Raw genomic sequence first — 21,158 nt, 5'->3', positions numbered from 1 at the left:
GCAGGGGGCTGGACTGGATGACCTTCTGAGGTCTCTTCCAGCTCTGTGGTTCTATGATTCAAACTTTACCAACACGTATGAAACAAGAATGGAACAGTCACATTGCTGGAGTATTTCCCTGGTCCAGTTTCTGGCTGCTTCCTAGGCAGCTGTACAGCCAGGAGATTTTGGTAGGAAACCTCCCACACTGCTACAGATGTGGAGTCAAACAGCAGAGGCTCACATAACCAGAACGACTGAAGTGATCTTTGCAGGCTTTTATGTGGCTCCCCCACAGCCATAGTCTGGCCTGGCCTAGCTCCCAGAGAGAATCCTGTTACCCACTAGTTCTCCTCAGACCATGGAGATTGTGGCGCTGTAGACCTGGATTTTGGCACCCATATGCATGCACAAGTGAAGAGTATTTTCTCAGGGCTCTGCTACTGGCCTGCTATGTAACCAGCCTTGGTCAAATAACTTCCCTAATCTGTGCTTCAGTTTCCCCACCTGTAAAATGGGATGATAGAAAATGCTATGAGATCTACCGCTGAAAAATGCTATATAAAAGTTCTACTCCCTATTCTTATAAGTAATAATAATAATTATAATAATAATCTGATTATCATCACCATTTTGTATTTAACAAGATAACAGCACCAGACATAAAACACAGAGGTCAGAATTTCAACAGTGACTATGACTGTGAGTTCTCCGATTGAGTTGCCTTAATATGCCAGATTTTCAGAAAGTTCTAAGCAAGCCACATCTGAAAAAAATCAAGTCCCATAAAGGAGTCTGAAGTTGGGCACCTAAACACTGACAGAGCCAAAATCATCCTTAAAATGTGAAATTCTTGCCAAAGTTATTTTCCTCTGTGATATTTCTTGGGTCTTTTATACATATACCCACAGACACACACACACCAAATAGAAATAATATTTTACCTACCTCTCCCCACTTACATACAAATAGGTAAAATTAATATAAACACCACCACAACTATCAGACTCATACTTTTTTATATTAAAACCCCAAGATTGATTTGGGACAATTATAACACAACATGGCCTCATCTCAACATTTTATGCATGAAGTTAAGGATCGGTTTGAGTGAACCATTACTGAAATAAATGCACTTTCAGGATCTTAATCTAATCCTTTTTTCTGGTCAGTAGCACAAGTTTTATTGATGCTAGAACTTGAAGAGATGTTTCATGTTAAATGGGCCTTTGCACAGCCAGCCTGGGTACTAAAAGAGTACCAATTAAACTGTATTTATGAAAGTTCTGCTTTAATGCAATATAGCACTTGGATTTTAAATAAGCTACAAGAGTGATATTTTTGTTAAACCACAGACTTCAAGTGCTACTGAGCTCTTCATTTGTGAGCTACAGAGCTCCTTCCAGACTGACTACTACTTGGCTAGAAATATCAGGAACAAAGCTAAGAGAGCAAGATCACTCAAATCTAAAGCTATGTCTATACAGCAGCCTTCTTCCGCAAAAGCTTATGCAAATGAAGCACGGAGTAGAATATTGCCACACTTCATTTGCATAATTAATTAGCAGCCTTTTTTTGCGCAAAACCCCCTCTTGTACAAGAGTCGTTCTTTCTGAAAAAATAAGAAAGAACGGCTTTTGCACAAGAGGGGGTTTTTGTGCAAAAAGGAGCAGTCTACATAGCTCCTTTTTGCGCAAAAGTCTCTTGCGCAAAAATGGCTGCTAATTATCCAAATAAAGCATGGTGATATTTTACTCTGCGTTTCATTTGCATAGGCTTTTGCGGAAGAAGGCTGCAGTACAGACATAGCCCTAGGGAAAATCCTGACAATCCAGCACTTGAGTAAAGGTGAATTAAAAAAGAAATCTGTAGCAACCATATTTAGTTCAGTTCCAACGTCTACACTTTGACATTTGGCAACACTCTTTTGAATTCAGATATACCCTAATTATAAACCTCGTTTATAATGCACAGGAAAGTTTCATCAGATTTTTCAGTTCTCAAAAATGTCCCATCAAACTGCAACGTGCCCTGAAAACAATATATCCTGTCCTTTACTAAGTATTTTGTCTTGTTCAGGGTATCTGCACCTCATCTGCTACATATTGACAGTTCTACATCAGGGTTATAAGTAAGGGTGCGATTTTCAGCAGTGACCAGAACTGAACTAACTTCTCTCACTGAAGTCAATGGGAGCAGAGACAGGACAACGAGGAGTCCTACCCAAAAACCTTGCCTTACAATTTAGTAGCATCTTTCAAATCTACATTAATAGAATCATAGAATACTGAAACTGAAAGGGACCTCAAGAGTTCATCAAGTCCAGTCCCCTGCCCTCACGGCAGGACCAACCACTGTCTAAATCATTCCTAATAGATGTCTGTCTAACCTGCTCTTCAATGTCTCCACTGATGGAGAGATTCTACAACCTCCCTAGGCAATTTATTCTAGTGTTTAATCACCCTGACAATTAGGATGCTTTTTCCTAATGCTCAGTCTAAACCTCCCTTGCTGCAGTTTAAGCCCATTGCTTCTTTCAAACTTGTTAACTTGAAATCATATTGATGTGATGAGTAAATACATACTTTTGTTAAAATAACTCCGAATGCAGCTAGAGCTGAAAGAGACTACAAGAGTTTATTAGTCATGCATGATTAGTTTCACTGGTTTCTCCCCAACTTTCTCCCCCCCCCCCCCAATTTCATTGTCTTCCCCCTCCCCCATGGTCAGTTTACCCTTTTCCTGTGTATGACCTTCTTTTACATATAGCAAAAGAGGAGAGAAAAATATTTTAAAAATATAAGAATCTGTAGCTGTAAAGCTACAAAAAAATTGGCAGGGAGACCCCAAAACAGGTGTTAACCATTAAAATGCTTCTTTTTGGTCAATTTTTTAAAAAATTGACGAAATGTTACATTGGTAGTATTCCTCCTCAAGCCCCCACAAATAGGCAAATGCCATCATCTCCTTTATAGGTGAAGAAACTCAGGGTCAGAGAAATCAGATTTGGCTCAAGTCAGTGACAGAATTGAGATTCAAACCTAGGAATCAGGTCTAGAGTTTTTGATCTCCCAAATCTTTAGTAATATTCCTGTGACGGGGCGGCGGGGATCGCGTGTCCTAACCCTGCGCCCTGCACTTGGGCGCCGTGGGGTGCAGCCGCCAGGAAGCCCGAGCGGCTCTGCCGAGCCCGCTTGGTGGCGGTGGCTGGCGCAGGCACGGGAGCCTCCCCTGCACATGACTCCGGGGAGGACCCAACATCCCAAGGTGCATGCGCCGGCATCCCTGGCCACGGGCGCAGGGTTCAAAAGCCGAACGGCCGTGAGCTCGGGGAGGAGAGGCGGAGACCACGCCGAGCGGCGTGGCAGCAGGCGCAGCCGTCAGGGAACTCTGCGGGACCGGCAGACGCACCAGAACTAGCAGCAGAGGACTCCCTTGACCAGAGAGGGTGAGTCTCACCGGCACACTGCCGAACCGAACGCGGCCGGCCGGAGCCAAAGGGGTCAGAGGAAGCAGCCCAGGACGGGGTCGGAAATCCCCGGGGACCGGTGAGTTGCGGCCGTAGCCCCCCCAGTCGGGTGGTGCGTTTTGGACACCCACCCTTAGGGTCCTGGGCTGAGACCTGGAGAGGGGGTGGGCCCAGGTCCCCCTCCGCCCCAGTCGGTAACCGGAGATAGGTCCCATTTGGACGGGGCAAAACGTTACAAATTCTCCTTTGGACAGGGAAAAACGTTACGAATTCCCTTTTGGACAGGGCAAAACGTCAATCAAAGGGGTGACATTGATTTTTTCCTTGGTTTAACACCATCAAATCTAATTTCTGCTGTAATTGTTAGGCCAACCCTCTTCCCTTATATGCAAACACTCTCCATACTAAGTTTGTATGAGAAATACAAGACAAAAAAGCAACAAACTATTAAAAAGCAAAGAACACAAGAATAAACAAGTAAATACATTTTAAAAGTCCCTGCACAAGATAAACCAAAAAGTCACTGTCATGTTGATGAGGAGAGCTGTGCTTTAAACTCTGTCTAACCTCTCTTGATGAGTGCATTTCTCTAGGGCACATCTTGGATCTCCACTCTCCTCTGGATGGAACCACATAGTACAAACTCTCTTTGACTGGGTCACTGGGCATCAAGTTAACCCAACAACCCCAAAGGTGTTTGACACCTGTAAGCCTCTTCATTGGGCAGCCTGGGACAACAGCTGATTAAAGTGATCCAAAATCAATTTCTTCAAAACAAAGAACTATTCAGCCATCCAAAGGAAAACGGCACACAGAGCAAAAGGTTAAAACAAATGTAAGACCTACACATATACTTCTCCTTACCAAAACCTTACTTTTTCCTTGCACGCGTAAGTTCCATTCCGTTCAGCCCAGTTATCTCCATCTCTGGGCTGGCAGAAGCAGATTGTCCTGCAGCATTCCTTGTCTGCTTCCTTCCTTTCCTCCCGGGCTGTGTCTAGACTGGCCAGCTTTTCCGGAAAATCAGCCGCTTTTCCGGAAAAACTTGCCAGCTGTCTACACTGGCTGCTTGAATTTCCGCAAAAGCACTGACTTCCTACTGTAAGAAATCAGTGCTTTTTGTGGAAATACTATCCCGCTCCCATTCGGGCAAAAGTCCCTTTTGCGCAAAAGGGCCAGTGTAGACAGATCAGATTTGTTTTCCGCAAAAAAGCCCCAATCGCGAAAACAGCGATCAGGGCTTTTTTGTGGAAAAGCACGTCTAGATTGGCCCCGGACGCTTTTCCGCAAAAAGTGCTTTTGTGGAAAAGCGTCCGTGCCAATCTAGACACTTTGTTCCAAAAATGCTTTTAACGGAAAACTTTTCTGTTAAAAGCATTTCCAGAAAATCATGCCAGTCTAGACGTAGCCCCTGTGTCTCTGTCAGTGTCTCTTCCAGGCAGCTGCTAACAACCCATTCAATCTCCTCTTCTCTAGCCCACCAGCATCCTCAAAGATTTAATATCTCCTGTGGTCCTGGCTTGGACCTCAGAATAGTAAAACTTGCCCTAGATACATTTGTATCTGCATCTGCAAAAATGAGCCAGGGATTTCCACATCTGCAGATGCTGACAGCCGTAGATATAAAGCGGATATCTGCAGATTTGGAGGGCTCTAGGCTGGCAAGGTTCCCTCTAAGTTGTGCAGAGGGTCAAATATAAAGCAGAAAAAGAAGGGTGAGGGGGATGAGGGAAAAAACCCAGTCAATGAAAGTGTCCATGCTAAATGAAACTAATAGGCTGGTTGATACTTAGCTTTTGATGTCATTTGGGTGTTGACTATAACAGTCCATCCAAGAGATGTGTCAAATTTGCACATGAAGGCCAGTTTTGTGATTGTTCGAGTCCTTTCACATTTTTTATTTCAGCCTCTGTAAATCATGGCTCTTTTACAGCATTTAAGTACAGAAAACGATAACTAAAATCTGAGAGCTGGTGATGTATGCTTGCTACATGTTTTTCATAGGTAACTGATATTGGACTATATTTTCCTTGGGCCTGTACCACTGTAGGGACTAAATCACAGGGTTTTTACCAAATATGGAAAAAAATCATTGCTGTATCTGTTAGGGATGTTAGAGTGCACATGACTAACCATTTAACTGATCAGCAGATGCAAATTGGCTAATAGTGTCTGTTACACTCTACCTCCTGAGAAAATGTCAGCGGTTATACAGTTACCCTATTATAGGATATTTAACATCCCTAGTATCTGTAGAAATACTGTGCTATTGGGAATAATGTTATACAGGCAGTCCCCGGGTTACATGGATCCGACTTACATCGGATCCCTACTTACAAACGGGGTGAGGCAACCCCGCACTAGCTGCTTCCCCACAGCAGACCAGGGAGACGCGAAGCTAGTGCCACCCCCAGCAGACCAGGGAGACGCGGAGCGGCTTTTCTCAGCAGACACCTCAGCTTGAGAATAAAGGACTGAGGGAAGTGAGGTGTGGGAGAATAAAACTGAGCTCTGGAGAAATGTTTGGCTAGAGTTTCCCCTACAATATGTACCAGTTCCGACTTACATACAAATTCAACTTAAGAACAAACCTACAGTCCCTATCTTGTACGTAACCCGGGGACTGCCTGTACTGGCATCCTGATCAGCCTCCGGGCCTTTTAAATTAAGAAGCAAATCCTCCTGGCAAATCCTAAAAAGGACATGGGGAGGCCCTGTATTCTGCAGAACAGGTGTGGTTTTACTACGCAGAGAGAAACAGGGCAGAGCAAAACTATACCTAGAATTGCACACCACAGAGCAGCACTCCTTGGTAGGCTGCAGAAAGCCCAATGAAAAGGGAATGCAGGCCCTGGGTGTAATTTGTAGGTCCACAACTACACAGTCCAAACACAGGGGCCGGGCCAGGCCAGCTACAGCAAACCTGCAACTGGAGTCATCACAGAGTGGATGCAAAAAAATGTTCTGCATCCTTTCCTGGATAAGGTGGAGGGAGGATTCTTCTTACTTGCCCTGAACATAACAGGATGTGGCCCTACACAACACCATTAACTTAACAATCATAACTCTGATGGACCAGTTTTATACATTTGGCTACTATAATGATAGTAGAAAAAAAACCCACATATATTTCACTATTTTTCCTGGTTTGTTTACTTGGCTCATTTGCAAGATATGTTTCACTGTTCCCACAGTCAACTTCCTGTAGCATGTTTGAGAGTCTCTCACGCTGTAACAAGAGAAGGGAAATAGAACTTTCAATAGCACTGTGAAATGTAATTGCAAACCATTAACCTGTGCATGGAGGATTCATGAGCAGGGGAAGTAGTGTTGTTCCTGTGACTTTCTAGGCATCTGAAAGTTAGGCCATGTCTTCACTCCAGTTAAGACCAGCCAAATCAAACCCAGAGAGCACTGCCATAGGCAGCCAGTACTCCTGCTCTTGTGAAGAGGTAAGAGAAGCCAACAGGAGCCTCTGTTCCCATCAGACTCCCACTATGGGATGGTGGGAAACTCAAATCAAGGTCTTAACTGGAGTGAAAACATGGCCTAACTTTCAGGTGCCTAGAAAATTACAGGAACAACACTACTTCACCTGCTCATGAATCCTCCATGCATAGGTTTATGGTTTGCAATTACATTTCGCAGTGCTATTGAAAGCAATGAACGTAGCTGGAGTTGGGTATCTTGATTTGATCTTCCCTTTTAGTGTAGCCCTGACTGAAGTGAAGGTCACTGACCACACTGAGTGTCAAGAGTTTGGATATACAAAAACGGAAACAAACATACCACAGACCAGCCATTTCGATAGATCTCTCTCAGGTTCCACTTAAAGTGAATGGACCATAGTTTAACTACAGAAAAACACCTTTGTACTCATGTGTAACTAATGGACATAAAAAATTACAGTGCTATTTTGCACAGTCCTGTTATTAATTCCCCAGTCCTGCAACACAGAAATACAAAGAGATCATGATCATAAGTCAAGCACACCATTTAGTTTTCTGTAGACCATCTTTGCCATAAAAGAAGCACTAGTTTAATTAGGATTTTTTACACAGACGAAAGGTTACATTTTCAGCTGTAGGAGCACATGCATTACTACAGATCAAAATCAAATGAAGTAAAAAGATTACCAAAGGCACACTTACAGCAACCTGTGCTTCAGGAGATGCGCTCACTCCTTTGGCTTCTTCATCCTCTGGCTCTTCATTCTCTTTGTTATCAGTGCAAGAGGCAGCATCTTGGACTGAACAGGTGCTAAGTAAGTCAGGCAAACTTGTAGATGGATACTTCAGAGACTCCTCTTCAGTCCCTTCCTACAGGGCACAAAATAAAAAGCAGAGTATGTATCGTTCAGTGTACCAGTCAAATACTTATTGAAGCGCTGCTAGAGTAGACTTATTCTCCTAATAAAAACTTAAGCAAATTACTCATTTTATCAATGTAATCCAATTATATATTTCAATGAGCTGAAATTTCAAGTTTCAATTGTAAAAATTAAAGTTTCCTGGTCGCATTCCCTGATTCATTCTGAAGGTTCAAGAAGCTCAGTGAACCTTCCAATGAACATGGAGGGAAAATAAAAACAGAGTTCCACTTAATTTTGTGTTTACACAGACCTAGTCATTACACAATGGACTAGTCCATGTCATTCAAAAAATGCAAAAAAACAGACCAAGGAGTATTCTAGGCCAAAGTTTTTCAAACTTTTCTTCTCTTTTTGACTTAGTTTAACAAAATTGTTGATGCCCACAACCAAACATAATTTGACTAGAGCGTGGGCTCCGGGGTGCAGATGAAGATGAGAGCTTTGGGGTATAAGAATGGGCTCCTGCTTTGAGAGGGGGAGTCATGGCTGGGGCAGGAGTCAGCAGGGCTCTCAGTCAGCAGTGCAGTGGGGATGTTAAGGCAGGTTTTCTGCTTCTCCTAGCACCACAGACCATGCTATGCCCCAGAAGCAGCTAGCAGCAGGTTCCCAGCCAATGGGAGTGCAGAACTAGTGCAGGGGCAGTGTACAGAGCCCTGTGCCTTCTCCCTCCCCCCTCCTCTCATCCCCACACCTAGCAACCAGGCCTGTTTCTGGCCACTTCTGGGGTGCAGCACAGTTTGTGGTGCCAGGACAGGGAAGAAGTCTGCCTTACTACCCCCACTGGCCACCTTACCACCCGGCAGCAATGAGACCCAGTGCCTGACATTCCAAGACCCACAATCCATAGTTTGAAAAGCACTGGTAGACATGACATGGCCTATGCGTGACTTTGTTTACACACAATTTCTGTGCCCAGGCAGCTACTTTACTTAAGGGTATTTTGAGCTGTATTTTGTTGTTGTTTTCAGGTTTTCTTGGTTGCTTGCTTGTGTTTTTACCCAAATAGCTTCCAATGTGGACACAGTTATACCATACAAATGTACTTTATACTAGTATTATTAATTCCCCTTCCCATCCAGGAAGCAGCTCTGCTGGTATAAATGCTGCCACACATTTTACCACTTTAATTATATCACCATTGTTAAATTGAGTAACTTTTGCTTACAGACAAGTTTCATGAGTTTTGTAGAATTCAGACATCAGGAGGCAGATTATAACATGCTCATAGAAATATATACACAAATACACACATTTACACCACATATGTACAGTGGTGATATGAAAATTCCTCTCACAATCTTTTCAGTTCAACTCAGTCCAGAATCTGGAACATTCAGGCCTTGGCTTTTCACTCTCTTGCACACTTTCCCATGCAAATAACACCACATCATACAGGGCAGGGGAAAGTCAGGCTATCATTCTACTGTATCTCTGTCAAGAAAACTCCAGGGCTTGTGTAGCCTTTTTTTCACACAAACTAATGTCCAAAGGGATCTCACAGAGCCCACTGCACTTAATTTATTTCTTCTCTTGAGTCGATTAGAAATCTGATCCTCAAATATGAAGGGACTACTATACCAAACAAAGAAAAGATTTATATTTTTCATTATTCAGGCTAGCAAATCCTCTTCCCAGGAATGTGAAAACTGAATCTATAGAGACTGTGCGGACACCAAGTCTGGCTAGAACTCAGACTGTTTTATGTTGCAAACATTCCTGTTGATTGTATAGATGTAATTGTGGCACAAGTGGAAAAGGAATTTTAAGAAGGAATTCATGTAGGCTGATATGCCATCTTTGGAAGACAGCCTAATAGTCTACCTGAAATGCCAATATGTCTGCATCTATTCAAAATATGTTATCTTCAACGTAAAAATTGGTGGAGTTAACTGTAATCCTGACAAAGGATTCTGATCCTCTTCAATGTGTAATTAAAATACTATACAAGTTTTAAGTTCATGCATCTTGGTTCTTTTTACTTGAAAGCCCTGGGACAATTTCTCTTCTTGATAAGTGGCACTAGAAAGAGTTACAAAAGAACATCAGAAAAGATTAAGCCTCTCTACTGTATGTACAATTCAAATCTATATCCTGCCTACTTAAAGAATCAGCTAGATGAGAAGAACAGTGACCACCACATTTTGGCATATGTTTAATGCTCAGCATACATGATGATCCACATCTCTAATCTCTCCTACGACGAAGAAAGACTATGCTCTATTAATAAATTAGTTTAATTTTTTTATTTGCATGAACTGTCACATCATATTAACGGCAACATTTTATTTCAAGCCACTATCATAAACAAAACATGCAAACATACAGAACACCTAGAGACTTCAGGCACTTAAATACTACAGAAGTACATAGAAATATGAAGGATACCCTAGAATCGAGGTCCCTTTCAGTACTATAAGAGGTCTTCAAGTCCAGTCCCAGGTACTCATGGCAGGACCAAGCACCGTCTGAGTGAGACTTTAAAGAAGCTGCTTTATTCTGTAGGCTACACATTTTATGATTATGCTGTTTGTCAGAAATGTACAGAGAAATGCATAGGTATGTGCTAGGATTGTACAAGTAAATGAGCTGTCTCGTATACACTGTTTATTTGCCATGGATTTATTGTGCATGTGCAATTTTTATATCTGTGCATGAAAATTAGATGCCCAAATGCACGCAGCCAGATTATTGAAAATATGACCTTGTTTATGTTTGGTATATTCTCTCTCTCACACTCACACTCACTCTTCCAACAATAAAGAGAATGAGATACAAAGTTACTTACCCTGCTAGCAACCGCAAGCTCCACTAGACCGGTAGCAGATCTCAGAATAGCCACAGCTTCTTGATGGGAGAGTCCAACCAAAGACTGACCATTGATCATTAGGAGCTCGTCACCAGATGTCAATCTACCATCCCTATATGAAAAAAAGGGGGAAACATTCTGAGTCTAAGTAAGGGTTCATACAGTCAATCTGTGTAAAAAATTTTAGATTAAGCATGCAGAAAAATTAATAAAGCATGACTCAATATGATCTAAAATGCTTCTAATATTTGTCATTTTATAAGTCCAAGAGCTGTCCCAATGTAAATAAGTGTTTTTATGAAAGCCCTTTTTTGACTTCTGCTAAAGTGCCATAAACAGATCAATCAAACCTGCACCGCCTTGTGAAGGAACAAGCATAACATTACCTGTGAGCAGAGCCTCCTTCCTCAACATGCGCAACAACAATGCCATGAGGGGATCGCTTTGAACCTCTTCCTCCTGTAATCTGGATGCCCAGCCCGTCCGTTCCCTTCATCATGTGCATCTTCCATATGCGACATCCTTCTCGCTGAGAGAAAAGGTTTAAAGAGCCCTTGAATTGGTATTGAGATAAGAAAATAGTGTCCTGAAAATAACTAGATAATTAGAACTCTGTTGAACACGGTGAAGAGAAAGTAGTGATGAACACAGGCAGGACTATCTATGGGTCTGATTCAAAGCCCACTGCAGGCAATGAAAAGACTGCCAGTGATTTCAGCCTGGAATCCATCCCCAAGACTTGTGTCTCGTGCATGAGTATCTAGAGCTGCTCAGTGTGGTCCTTTGTTATCCACTCTCCAAGGTGAAGGAAGCGGAGAAGAGAGCAGGTACTACAGACCAGAGGGTTGGTGCTCAAGTCAGTTTGCACTGGTGAGCACTGAATTAATTTCTCAGACCTGTACAGAAGTGTTTTTGCCCAAGCACAGGGCTGCAGCCGAGTGCTAGCACTTTGCTGCTGCACTGTTTTCCATCCAGCAAGACTCAGCAGCCTGTAGGGCCAAGGACTTAGTCCATAACCATTTTAACTTAGGGTACGTCTAGACTACATGCCTCTGTCGCCAGAGGCATGTAGATTAGGCTACCCGACAGAGTAAAATGAAGCGGCGATTTAAATAATCGCCGCTTCATTTAAATTTACATGGCTGCCGCGTTGAGCCGACAAACAGCTGATTAGCTGTTTGTCGGCTCAGCGCGATAGTCTGGACGCTCCCCTGCCGACATCAAAGGGAGTTGTCGACAACCCAGGTATGCCTCCTGGGATGAGGCATACCTGGGTTGTCGACAACTCCCTTTGATGTCGGCAGGGGAGCGTCCAGACTATCGCGCTGAGCCGACAAACAGCTGATCAGCTGTTTGTCGGCTCAACGCGGCAGCCATGTAAAGTTAAATGAAGCGGCGATTATTTAAATCGCCGCTTCATTTTACTCTGTCGGGTAGCCTAATCTACATGCCTCTGGCGACAGAGGCATGTAGTCTAGACGTACCCTTAAAGTCAGAAACATTTTGTGGAATTGTAAGCTGTGATTGAAGGGCTGTGAGGTATCTTGTATATGGAAGAAAACAAGATAGCATGGATGTCATGACAACATGCGTGTCCACTGTACAGCTGTGTTTACCCTTCTAGAGGCACTTGCTGTACTCCCGGTACTAAGAAACAACACCTTCGGATTAACAACTGCAGTTCCTAAGAGCCCATGATTAGTGCTGCCAAGGGGAGACACACTCTTGATTGTAAATAGTATGGGTGTGTCTAGACTACAGGGTTTTTTCGAAAAAAGGGGCCTTTTTTTGAAAAAACTTCCCTGCATTTGGACTGCTGTCACGTTCTTTCGAAAGTAAACAAAAAGTACTCAGCAGTTTTTTCTACCGTGGAAAACCTCGTTTTACGAGGAAGAACGCCTTTTTTTGAGAATGCTCTTTCAAAAAAACGTGCTACGTAATGCAAACGGTGCGTTTTCAAAAGTACTGGTTTGTAGTCTAGACGCTCTTTTTTGAAAGAGGCTTTTTTGAAAATATCTTTCGAAAAAAGCCTCTTTCAAAAAAGTCTTGCAGTCTAGATGTAGCCCATCAGAGTAGAACACGCTTACTTCTTTCAATTGGCAAACAAACTGCATAACACTCTCAGAATGAGGCAGAACACAAATGAATGACCTGGCTGTGAGGTGTAGACAATGCCCTTTGAAAGGACTGGGATAGTCCTCAGGCTCTACCAAACCCAAAAGAAGAGTTCTGAGATTCCTACTGAGCCAAATGAGTAAAAAACCATGTATAACAGCCCCCCCGCCCCGGAAATCTTACACAAGAGTTATTGAGGTTATAATTACATCAGAATCTGTGCATTTTACAGGCTTGGAAGCAAAGCAGAAATGCATAAAACTGTGAGATAACTTTTCTCAGCTTGTTGAAGTCACCCAGCTGGGCTTTATTTCTTAAATGTCATCTCACTCTCTCTGTTCTATTTCTGACTTACCCTCCTCCATACACAGCCAGCGTTTTCACAGTACTGTACACAAAACTGCAGTACCAATCAATCAATAAATCCATCATCTGATCACAATTGCCATTTTGCCAAGACAGGGAGGGAATAAGGAGTTAGGGATAGGGCATTTACCTGGCTCTCCGCATCCCCTGCCACTCCCAGGCGTGTGTGTATACACACACACACACACACACACACACACACACACACACACACACACACACACACACTCCCCCCGCCCCATGGGAGTTGCGAGGAAAAGCCTCCACCAGAGTATGTTCCTGTGATATTATTCCCCCAGGAGAGGAGGGAAAGCAGCAGCATGCAGAACCACTTCTGCCTCTGCCTGCCAAACACCATACCGCAGGGGATCCTGAATTAGGGACACCCAGAGTACGGAGGTTATAGTGTATTAGAAAACAGCATATATTGCAGTCCTGCAATCCTGGTCCAGAATGGGAAAGTTTTACAGTGAAGTTTCGTAACATGAGCATTTTCATCCCATTTCTTATTCTCCTTTAACTGCAATGTAACCTCAATGGCAGTTTTACATACATCAACAAAGCAAGGTCAGACCAGGTATGTGTGTAAATGGGAATGAAAAGGAAATAATGACTATATCCTATAGATTCTATACCTTTTAGCAATCCGTGGTAAGGAAAATGCATCTGGAGAGTTGGAAAATGTAGTTTAAGAGCTCAGCCCTGAAAACACTTGAATCTGGGTGTAACTTGACTTCAAGTAGGTGGCGGTTTAAATTAGACTCCCCTGAGTAAAGTTATATACATGTGCTTGGGTGTTGGTAGTTTGGATCAAAAGCATCAACAAATCATGCTCTTCTGATTACATAATAGGCCATAATAGATTGAGGAATACTTTGAAGTAAATTAGGGTAAACTAAAGAAAATTTTTTTAGAAGACAAGAACTGATGTCAAGTACATTTACCATCTCTAAAAGTGGAGCTATACAGTTCCAGCATGGCTTGCATCATAATAAAAATAGTTTAGCAGAGACATTTAAATTCTCCCTTTAACCCAGATTAAGCTGCAGAGAGGATAATTTCAGCACAGGCTGCATATCTGAGAGACCATGTAATTATATTTTAGAATCTTAGGGTTTGTCTAAACAATGTCACTCAGGAAAATTAATCCAAATTAACTAAAGGCATGAATTAAAAATGGATTAGCTAAACTACATTAACCGTGGAGAGTTAATTAAGACAAACGTAATTGAGGTCACTTTAATTCTGGATGAGAGTGTCCACACGGGGATTTAAAGACCTTATAGGGGCAACGCTGGCCCACTGTAGCTGTGCTGTTGTAAAGTCTCCCGTAAAGCTGCTCTATGTTGGTGGATGAGAGCTCTCCCATTGGCATAATTAACCCCCCAAAAGTGGCAGAAGCTAGGTCAGCAGCAGAGCATCTCCCACTGTCATCACATTATCCATACTGGCATTTCTGTTTGTCAATTATATGCCAGTCAGTGGTGTAGACATGAAAGTGCTAGTGTAGACAGTCTAAGCCACTTTAAATTCACATCTTTGGTTGATTTTAATTAACTTTCCTTGAATGTCCCCATGTAGAAATGCCCCTAGTTGCTAATAAAGTTTAACATTACTATGATAACATTTTGTTGAATGATTTGCAAAAGTTTTTGGAATACACAGAACTATAATATGTAGTGCCATAGCTTGCATTCCTAAACATCTTGCAAACTTATGCATAAAAAGTTCAGAAATTAGTATTAGCTGACCTGTTCTCAGACACCTAATTTAAACAGCTACATGCTTTATGATGGCAAATGCCAAGATTTTGTTACTCTCAGTCAGGATGAGTGCATCTTTATGCCACAAGTATTTGTGTAACCCACACACCTAGGCTATGTCTACACTGGCGTGATCTTGTGCCAGAGATATGCAAATGAGGCTAAGCGTGGAATATCGCCGAGCCTCATTTGCATATCTGAGCCACCATTTTTGCGGAAGAGGCTCTTGCGCTAGAAGGAGCTGTCTACACTGCCCCTTGTTGTGCAAGAAAAACCCTCTTGCGCAATGCCACTACGCTGATTATATTTAGGAATAACAGCATTGCGCAAGAGGGTTTTTCTTGCACAACAAGGGGCAGTGTAGACAGCTCCTTCTAGCGCAAGAGCCTCTTCCACAAAAATGGCAGCTCATTAGATATGCAAATGAGGCTCATCAATATTCCCTGCTTCGCCTCATTTGCATATCTCTGGCGCAAAATCGCACCAGTGCAGACATAGCCCTAGTGTGGTTACTGTGCAATGCAAGTGGTACCTAGACCACAGCAACAGTTAAGCTCAAGAGACCTCTACAGCATGGGCTGGGAGCCAGCTGACTTTTAGCTCAGAGGGTTGAAGCTCCTATACTCAGCTCCAGAGGGCCCAGCTTCAAACCGGCCTGGTGGCAGTTACATATGCACTGAAATCAACAGGACTGCATGTGATGTATGATGCTATTCAGCTTGAGGAAGGGTGGCTGAATCTGACTCAAGCTAAAATAACAAAACAGACTGATGATGTGTGCAAAAACAATTCCCTTTATTTTTCATTAAACTGTTTTCAAATGTGTGGCCTTCGAATTCTATTGGCTGTCTTATATGATGACAGGATCATGTACTTGTCTCCTCTTGAACCAATCTTTTCAAGTCAACACTTCAAAAATGGCTGAAGTTAGGTGCGACTGAGGCATCTAAATAACTGCATTGGGACCAACTAGATGCTCTGCACTTTCGAAAACCAGACTACTTTTTTTTCCTAGCTTTTAAAAAATCTTATGACTCCCATGTCCAAAGATTTAGGGAAAACTCCAGACGTGTCAAGAGTAGGATGTACTGCAGTTTAATGGCACTGTGCTAGTGTTTAGTATAATCCCTCCCATAGACAATGCTGGATTTAAATAGCAGTCACTATTACTTAATGGTTCAGCCACATTTACTACTTGATGCTTGTCAGTTTCATGTGTTCATTAAAATGGCTTGTCACTTTCTAAATCAAATTCTGTTTAGTTAATTGTCGCCACATTTATAAAAGGTAAGAAACTCTCCCCATATCCTTGTACCCAACCAAAATGTCAACAGAGCCAAAGTATTTCAAGTGTTCAAAAGAGCCAAACTAGAAAAACCACAGTTTATCCAGCCTGATCTCACAAGGTGAAGTCTAGTCACTGACATTGAGGTTTTCAGTATTTCAGATTCATAAATCTTAAGGCCAGAAGGGATGAGTAGATTATCTAGTATATTTCAGCCAGTTACCACTGTACTGAGGCCAGGAACTTGTACACTGGCTAAAGTATAGCTTCCAGAAAGTGATTCAAGCCGATCTTCTGTATCAAGAGATGGAAAATCCAGCAGTTCTCTAGGTAATTGGCTCCCATAATTAATCACTCTCATTCCCCAGGATGCACTTACTCTGTATCTTGCTTACCTCCTTCAGTTCACACCTCATGTGAATGGGCGAATATATTCTAGGATAAAGGGAAAATAGCCCAAATTGCATCCTGATCATTAAGTGGCTAACATTTTTCTGTAATTGTTTTTATAACTGTCATTCTCAGGTGGTTGAACTTCTTTTCTAACTTGGCTCTTCTCAATGTACAAAGTGTTTTGGGATCGGATTTTCACTTGCAGATCATAAACTTCAAAGTGCATATGTTACGAATAATCAAACTGCGTTTATAACAGTATTAATATAGTTCTACAACTAATTACATGTGAAAATGGGTCATCTTACATAACAGAATGCAAGTGGGGACAGAGTTTGTTAGTTTCAACGTAGTCTCTGAGGGCCATCTTTCTATACTGCTGCACTTCAGGCAGTCACTATTCAGAGCAAGTCTTCATCTGGAATTGCTCGTGTGTTACAGATCAGGAAGGAAGTGCATCGCCAGCACTCTCTATGGAAACTTGCTTTGTGCGTGTTCTAAGCACATGATATTAAACATTTGATTTCATAAGTGCTAGATTCCATCATTAATAAAACAAAAGGGAACATTTTTTTTCCACTAAAATAAATAAAATATGATAGACCCTTTTCACTACTGCAGCTAATTGCGAGTGAGTTTAAAGAGGTTTGGGTTAATTTGAATGTGTGGTGCTCAAGAAGCTACAAATCTATGTACAAAGAACCCTGCTTTGAAATCTTAAAGAAAAATTTGGCAGCAGAAAGATGTAAATAAATGGAAACAGAAATGCAATATATGTAGTCCACAAGCCAGACAGCAAAATGGAAAATATAAGGGAAAGAAGTCTAAAAACAGCAGCTCAGGCCATAGCAATTGTTTCAGCAGACCCTTTCATAAATAAGAGGAAAACTTTAAATAAAAACAGAGGTTTATGAAAGTTGCAGTCATCATATGTCATCTTAAATTATATTGGTTTTTCAAGAGTTACAGTGACTGCAGTTAAATAATTTCTCAGTTCTGACGCACAATGCAAAAATAAGAAACAAACAGTACTCTCTCATCTGCCACGAAGCTGCCTTTTGAAGGCACAGTGTTTTTTCTTAATAAGGCCACATTTGCAGTGGACCTCAAAGGACTTACACAAGAACATAAGAATGGCAATGTTGGGTCAAGATCAATGGTCCAACTAGCCCACTATCTTGACATGGCCAATGGCAATGAGTTCCACAGGTTTCCTGCATGTCATGTGAAGTACTTCCATTTGTTTGTTTTTAAACCCGCTGTCTATTAATATCAGTGGGTAACCCTTGGGTTCTTGTTTTATGTGAATGGGCAAACAACACTTCCTTACCCACTTTCTCCACACCAGTCACAATTCTATAGACCTCTATCATATCTCCTCTTAGTCATCTCTTTTCAAATCTGGAACGTTCCTATCTTTTTCATCTCTCCTAGTATGGAAGCTGTTCAATACAATTAATTATTTTCATTGACCATTTCCGTATCTTTTCCAATTATAATACACCGTCTTTGGGTGACCAGAACTGTATGCAGTATTTAAAGTGTGGGTTTACCATGGATTTATATAGTAACATTATGGCATTTACTGTCTTCTTATCAGCTATAAGGATAGCTGATAAGGAGACAGTAAATGGATAGCTGATAATAAAACTAATAGTTCTTAACCATCGTTAGGTTTGTTTGTTTTTATTACTGCTGTACTATGAGTGGACATTTTCAGAAAATAATGACTTCAAGATATCTTTCTTGAGTGACAAGCAATAATTTAAACCCATCATTTTGTATGTTTGGGATTACGTTTTCCAATGTTCATTATTTGCATTTATCAACACTGAATTTCATCTTACTGCCTTTTGAAGCCACAGAAACTTTCTTAAAATACCAAGGCAGCATTTTCAGTGGACCTCAAATGACTTGCATAACATCATCAGACCAGGTCCGGCCAATGTGCATCTAGCCCAGTCTTCACTCTTCCAACAGTGGCCAAAGCCAGGTGATTTAGAAGAAATTAACAGAACAGGCAATCAGGCATTCTTCAAGTGCCCCAACCCTCTCCTCTGCACCTCCTGTATTGACTTAGTTATCACACTGTCTGCCCTCCATCATGGGCAGAAGAATCACAAGACAATAAAATCCTACCCGGCAAAACAGAATGGGAACCAGGTTCAACCCAGGCAGTAAACCCCAACATAGGGTCTTCAAGATGCAAGGCAGATCAGTGTTAATGACAGTCAAATGCAGGCAAAGCCTCTTACACTAGAGGGCCAATAAAGCCCCATAACAAGATACAGTAACCAGAGAGGGAATGTCGTCAGGACAGGCAAGAAGCATTCCCCTGCAGCTAGGGTTCTCAGGTGTCCAGTTTTGAACCGGACAGTCCAGTATTTGAGGTTTCTGTCCGGAAAATAAATTGAGAAGATACCAGACATATACATGTCGGGTATTTTCTAATTAAGTACGTTTTATTATTATGAGTATCAATACGTTGTTGCGTACTGCCTGGCTGGTAGACACGCTCGCACTGCATGAGCGTGTCTACCAGCCAGGCAGTATGCAACTATGCAGTAGAGAGGAGGGGGGTGGGGTGGACTCCCCGGGACCAGACTCATTTGTGCTTTGCTGGGACCATGGCAGGACGAGCAGCACCCTGGGATCTGCATGCGACTGGGCCAGCCCCGCTCCCCACCAGCCGATTCTCTCCCCTCGCTCCCCCCCCCCCCCCCGGGACAGTCCCGCTCCCCCTGATTCCCTCCCGACCAGCCCCGCTTCCTGCTGGCTGGTTCTCCCCACCCCCTCACCTCCTCCCAGCCAGCCACGCTCCCCTTCCGGACAGTCCTGCTTCCTGCTGGCTGGTTCCTCCCCCAACCCCCGATCTCCCCCGGCCAGCCCCACTCCGCCCCCGACCTCCTCCCAGCCAGCCCTGCTTCCCGCCAGCTGGTTCTCCTCCCTCCACATCTCCCCCAGCCAACCCCGCTCCCCCCTATCCCCTCCCGACCAGCCCTGCTTCCTGCCGGCTGGTTCTCCCCTCCTTCCCCCCCCCCTGACCTCCTTCCAGCTAGCCCCGCTCCCATCCCAGCTGGTGCCCCCTCCCCCATCTGAGATCAAGTGTGTCCAGTATTTTTTTTAAAGCCATCTGGTAACCCTACCTACAGCTTCCTCTACTGGTGGGGCATTTGGGAGAAGTTATAGTAGCTTCCCACAACGGTACAGAGGGAGAGCAAAGATACCACTGCTTGCCTTCTCTTGGAATCTCCCCCCGGTGGTAACCAATAGATCAATTTACTCCTCCGTGCTCCAGGTTTAGGGAATACAACCAAGTGCGTTGACATAAAGAATTAATGAATACCCATCATTCTATGTATCCTAAATATTATCATTATTCACTCACTTTGGTTGGGTCTCCCTGGCAGTGGAGTGGCCTACTAGTTATGTCCCAGAATTAGCTGGCAGAAAAGGGGTGCAGAATCCTACCACTGGTGCCATGGCCTAGAAATTCCAGCCCATCATACGAGTATAGTCCTTGAGTTTGGGGTGTGGCCCCAAGAGTCCAAATCTTCCCCTTAGCTAGGGTTCTAGCAGGTTCTCCTCTTTGTCCCAGGAGGGTGGGGTGGGAGGCTTTCATGCTACTGTGGCTGGCATAGTGGACGGGCTTTGCATTGGCTACAGGTAAAGAGGGGCAGGGCTAGGTGGGACAGAAGGCTTTGTTTAACCCCTCTAATGCTGGGTCCTCCTCTCTTCACTCCCTCACTCTCATGCTCTCAGCAATGGAAATGTGATATGAGTTTTCAATAATGGATAGCAGGTATATTTCATTCTCATCTGATTTTTTTTTATTTAAAATCTAGAACACTCTAAAAAGTGGCCAGTTTAGAAGGGACTGTGCCTTGTTCCTTTATTTCATATTTTTTAGGAGACAGGTGTGTGTACACTGGGACTTGCTTTCAGTACAAGTGAAACAAACTAAATTATTTTAAATAATCGACAAATTCATTTTTAAAAGAGTGTACATGATTTGCAAGCAGAAAAAGGGGCAAAATTAATTAATAACTTCTTCAAAGTGAACAATCTGCCCACCTCTAATGCCAAGTAAGTTCCCCAAGACCGACTGCTTCTGAAACTGAACTACAACCACCCCGCTCTTTGCTTCAGCACTGGAAACAGAAGACCTTTTAAAGAAGAACAGTGTGTACAGAACCAATACAATCTTTCCTGTTATCAAAATGGAGCTAGATGCAAACTAATGGCCTACCCGTGAACCATTCCTCTAGCTCATTTTCAAGCTCATGAGCCATTACCCACAAACAGGGCCCTTAACACAAGATCTCTGGTCTCTGGTCTCTAGAGCCATTTTAAAGATCCAGCCATTGACATCAACTACACAGTTTTAACAATGTGAACTTTCAGTGTCACAGAAATATGTAATAATCAACAGCATATGCCCAGCTATGGGTCACTCCAGTGGTTTATCCTACTGTTCTACACTGATGCTGGCTTGTATATGTTAAGAACTGACTTGTTAAAAAGGCTGCCCCGATGCTTGACATCTCAATAAGTTTGGTGCATCACTCACTTGGATCTAGCATTTTACTGACAGGTAAGAAGGATGTATT

At 42.8% G+C, this 21,158-nt stretch overlaps 1 protein-coding gene across 6 annotated transcripts in view; it reads right to left on the bottom strand.

Moving 5' to 3' along the window:
- Window positions 1–21,158, bottom strand: part of PDZD2 (PDZ domain containing 2) — a 307,796-nt gene that overhangs the window by 62,094 nt on the left and 224,544 nt on the right. For 5 of the 6 annotated variants that reach the window (XM_075932594.2, XM_075932596.2, XM_075932595.2 and 2 more), the window contains 3 exons: window positions 11,013–11,155; window positions 10,606–10,738; window positions 7,600–7,767 (listed from right to left, as the gene is read on the bottom strand). The exons of the other annotated variant lie outside the window; for it this stretch is intronic. In XM_075932594.2, the coding sequence (XP_075788709.2) occupies window positions 7,600–7,767; window positions 10,606–10,738; window positions 11,013–11,155 (444 nt within the window). The remainder of the gene's footprint in view (window positions 1–7,599; window positions 7,768–10,605; window positions 10,739–11,012; window positions 11,156–21,158) is intronic. 6 annotated transcript variants of the gene reach the window in all.

Source organism: Pelodiscus sinensis, chromosome 6, assembly GCF_052426305.1.
Source record: "Pelodiscus sinensis isolate ZL-2025 chromosome 6, ASM5242630v1, whole genome shotgun sequence".
NCBI classification, from domain to species: domain Eukaryota; kingdom Metazoa; phylum Chordata; order Testudines; family Trionychidae; genus Pelodiscus; species Pelodiscus sinensis.
Note: the sequence above shows the minus strand (reverse complement) of the source record. Positions and strands in the feature narration are given on the sequence as shown.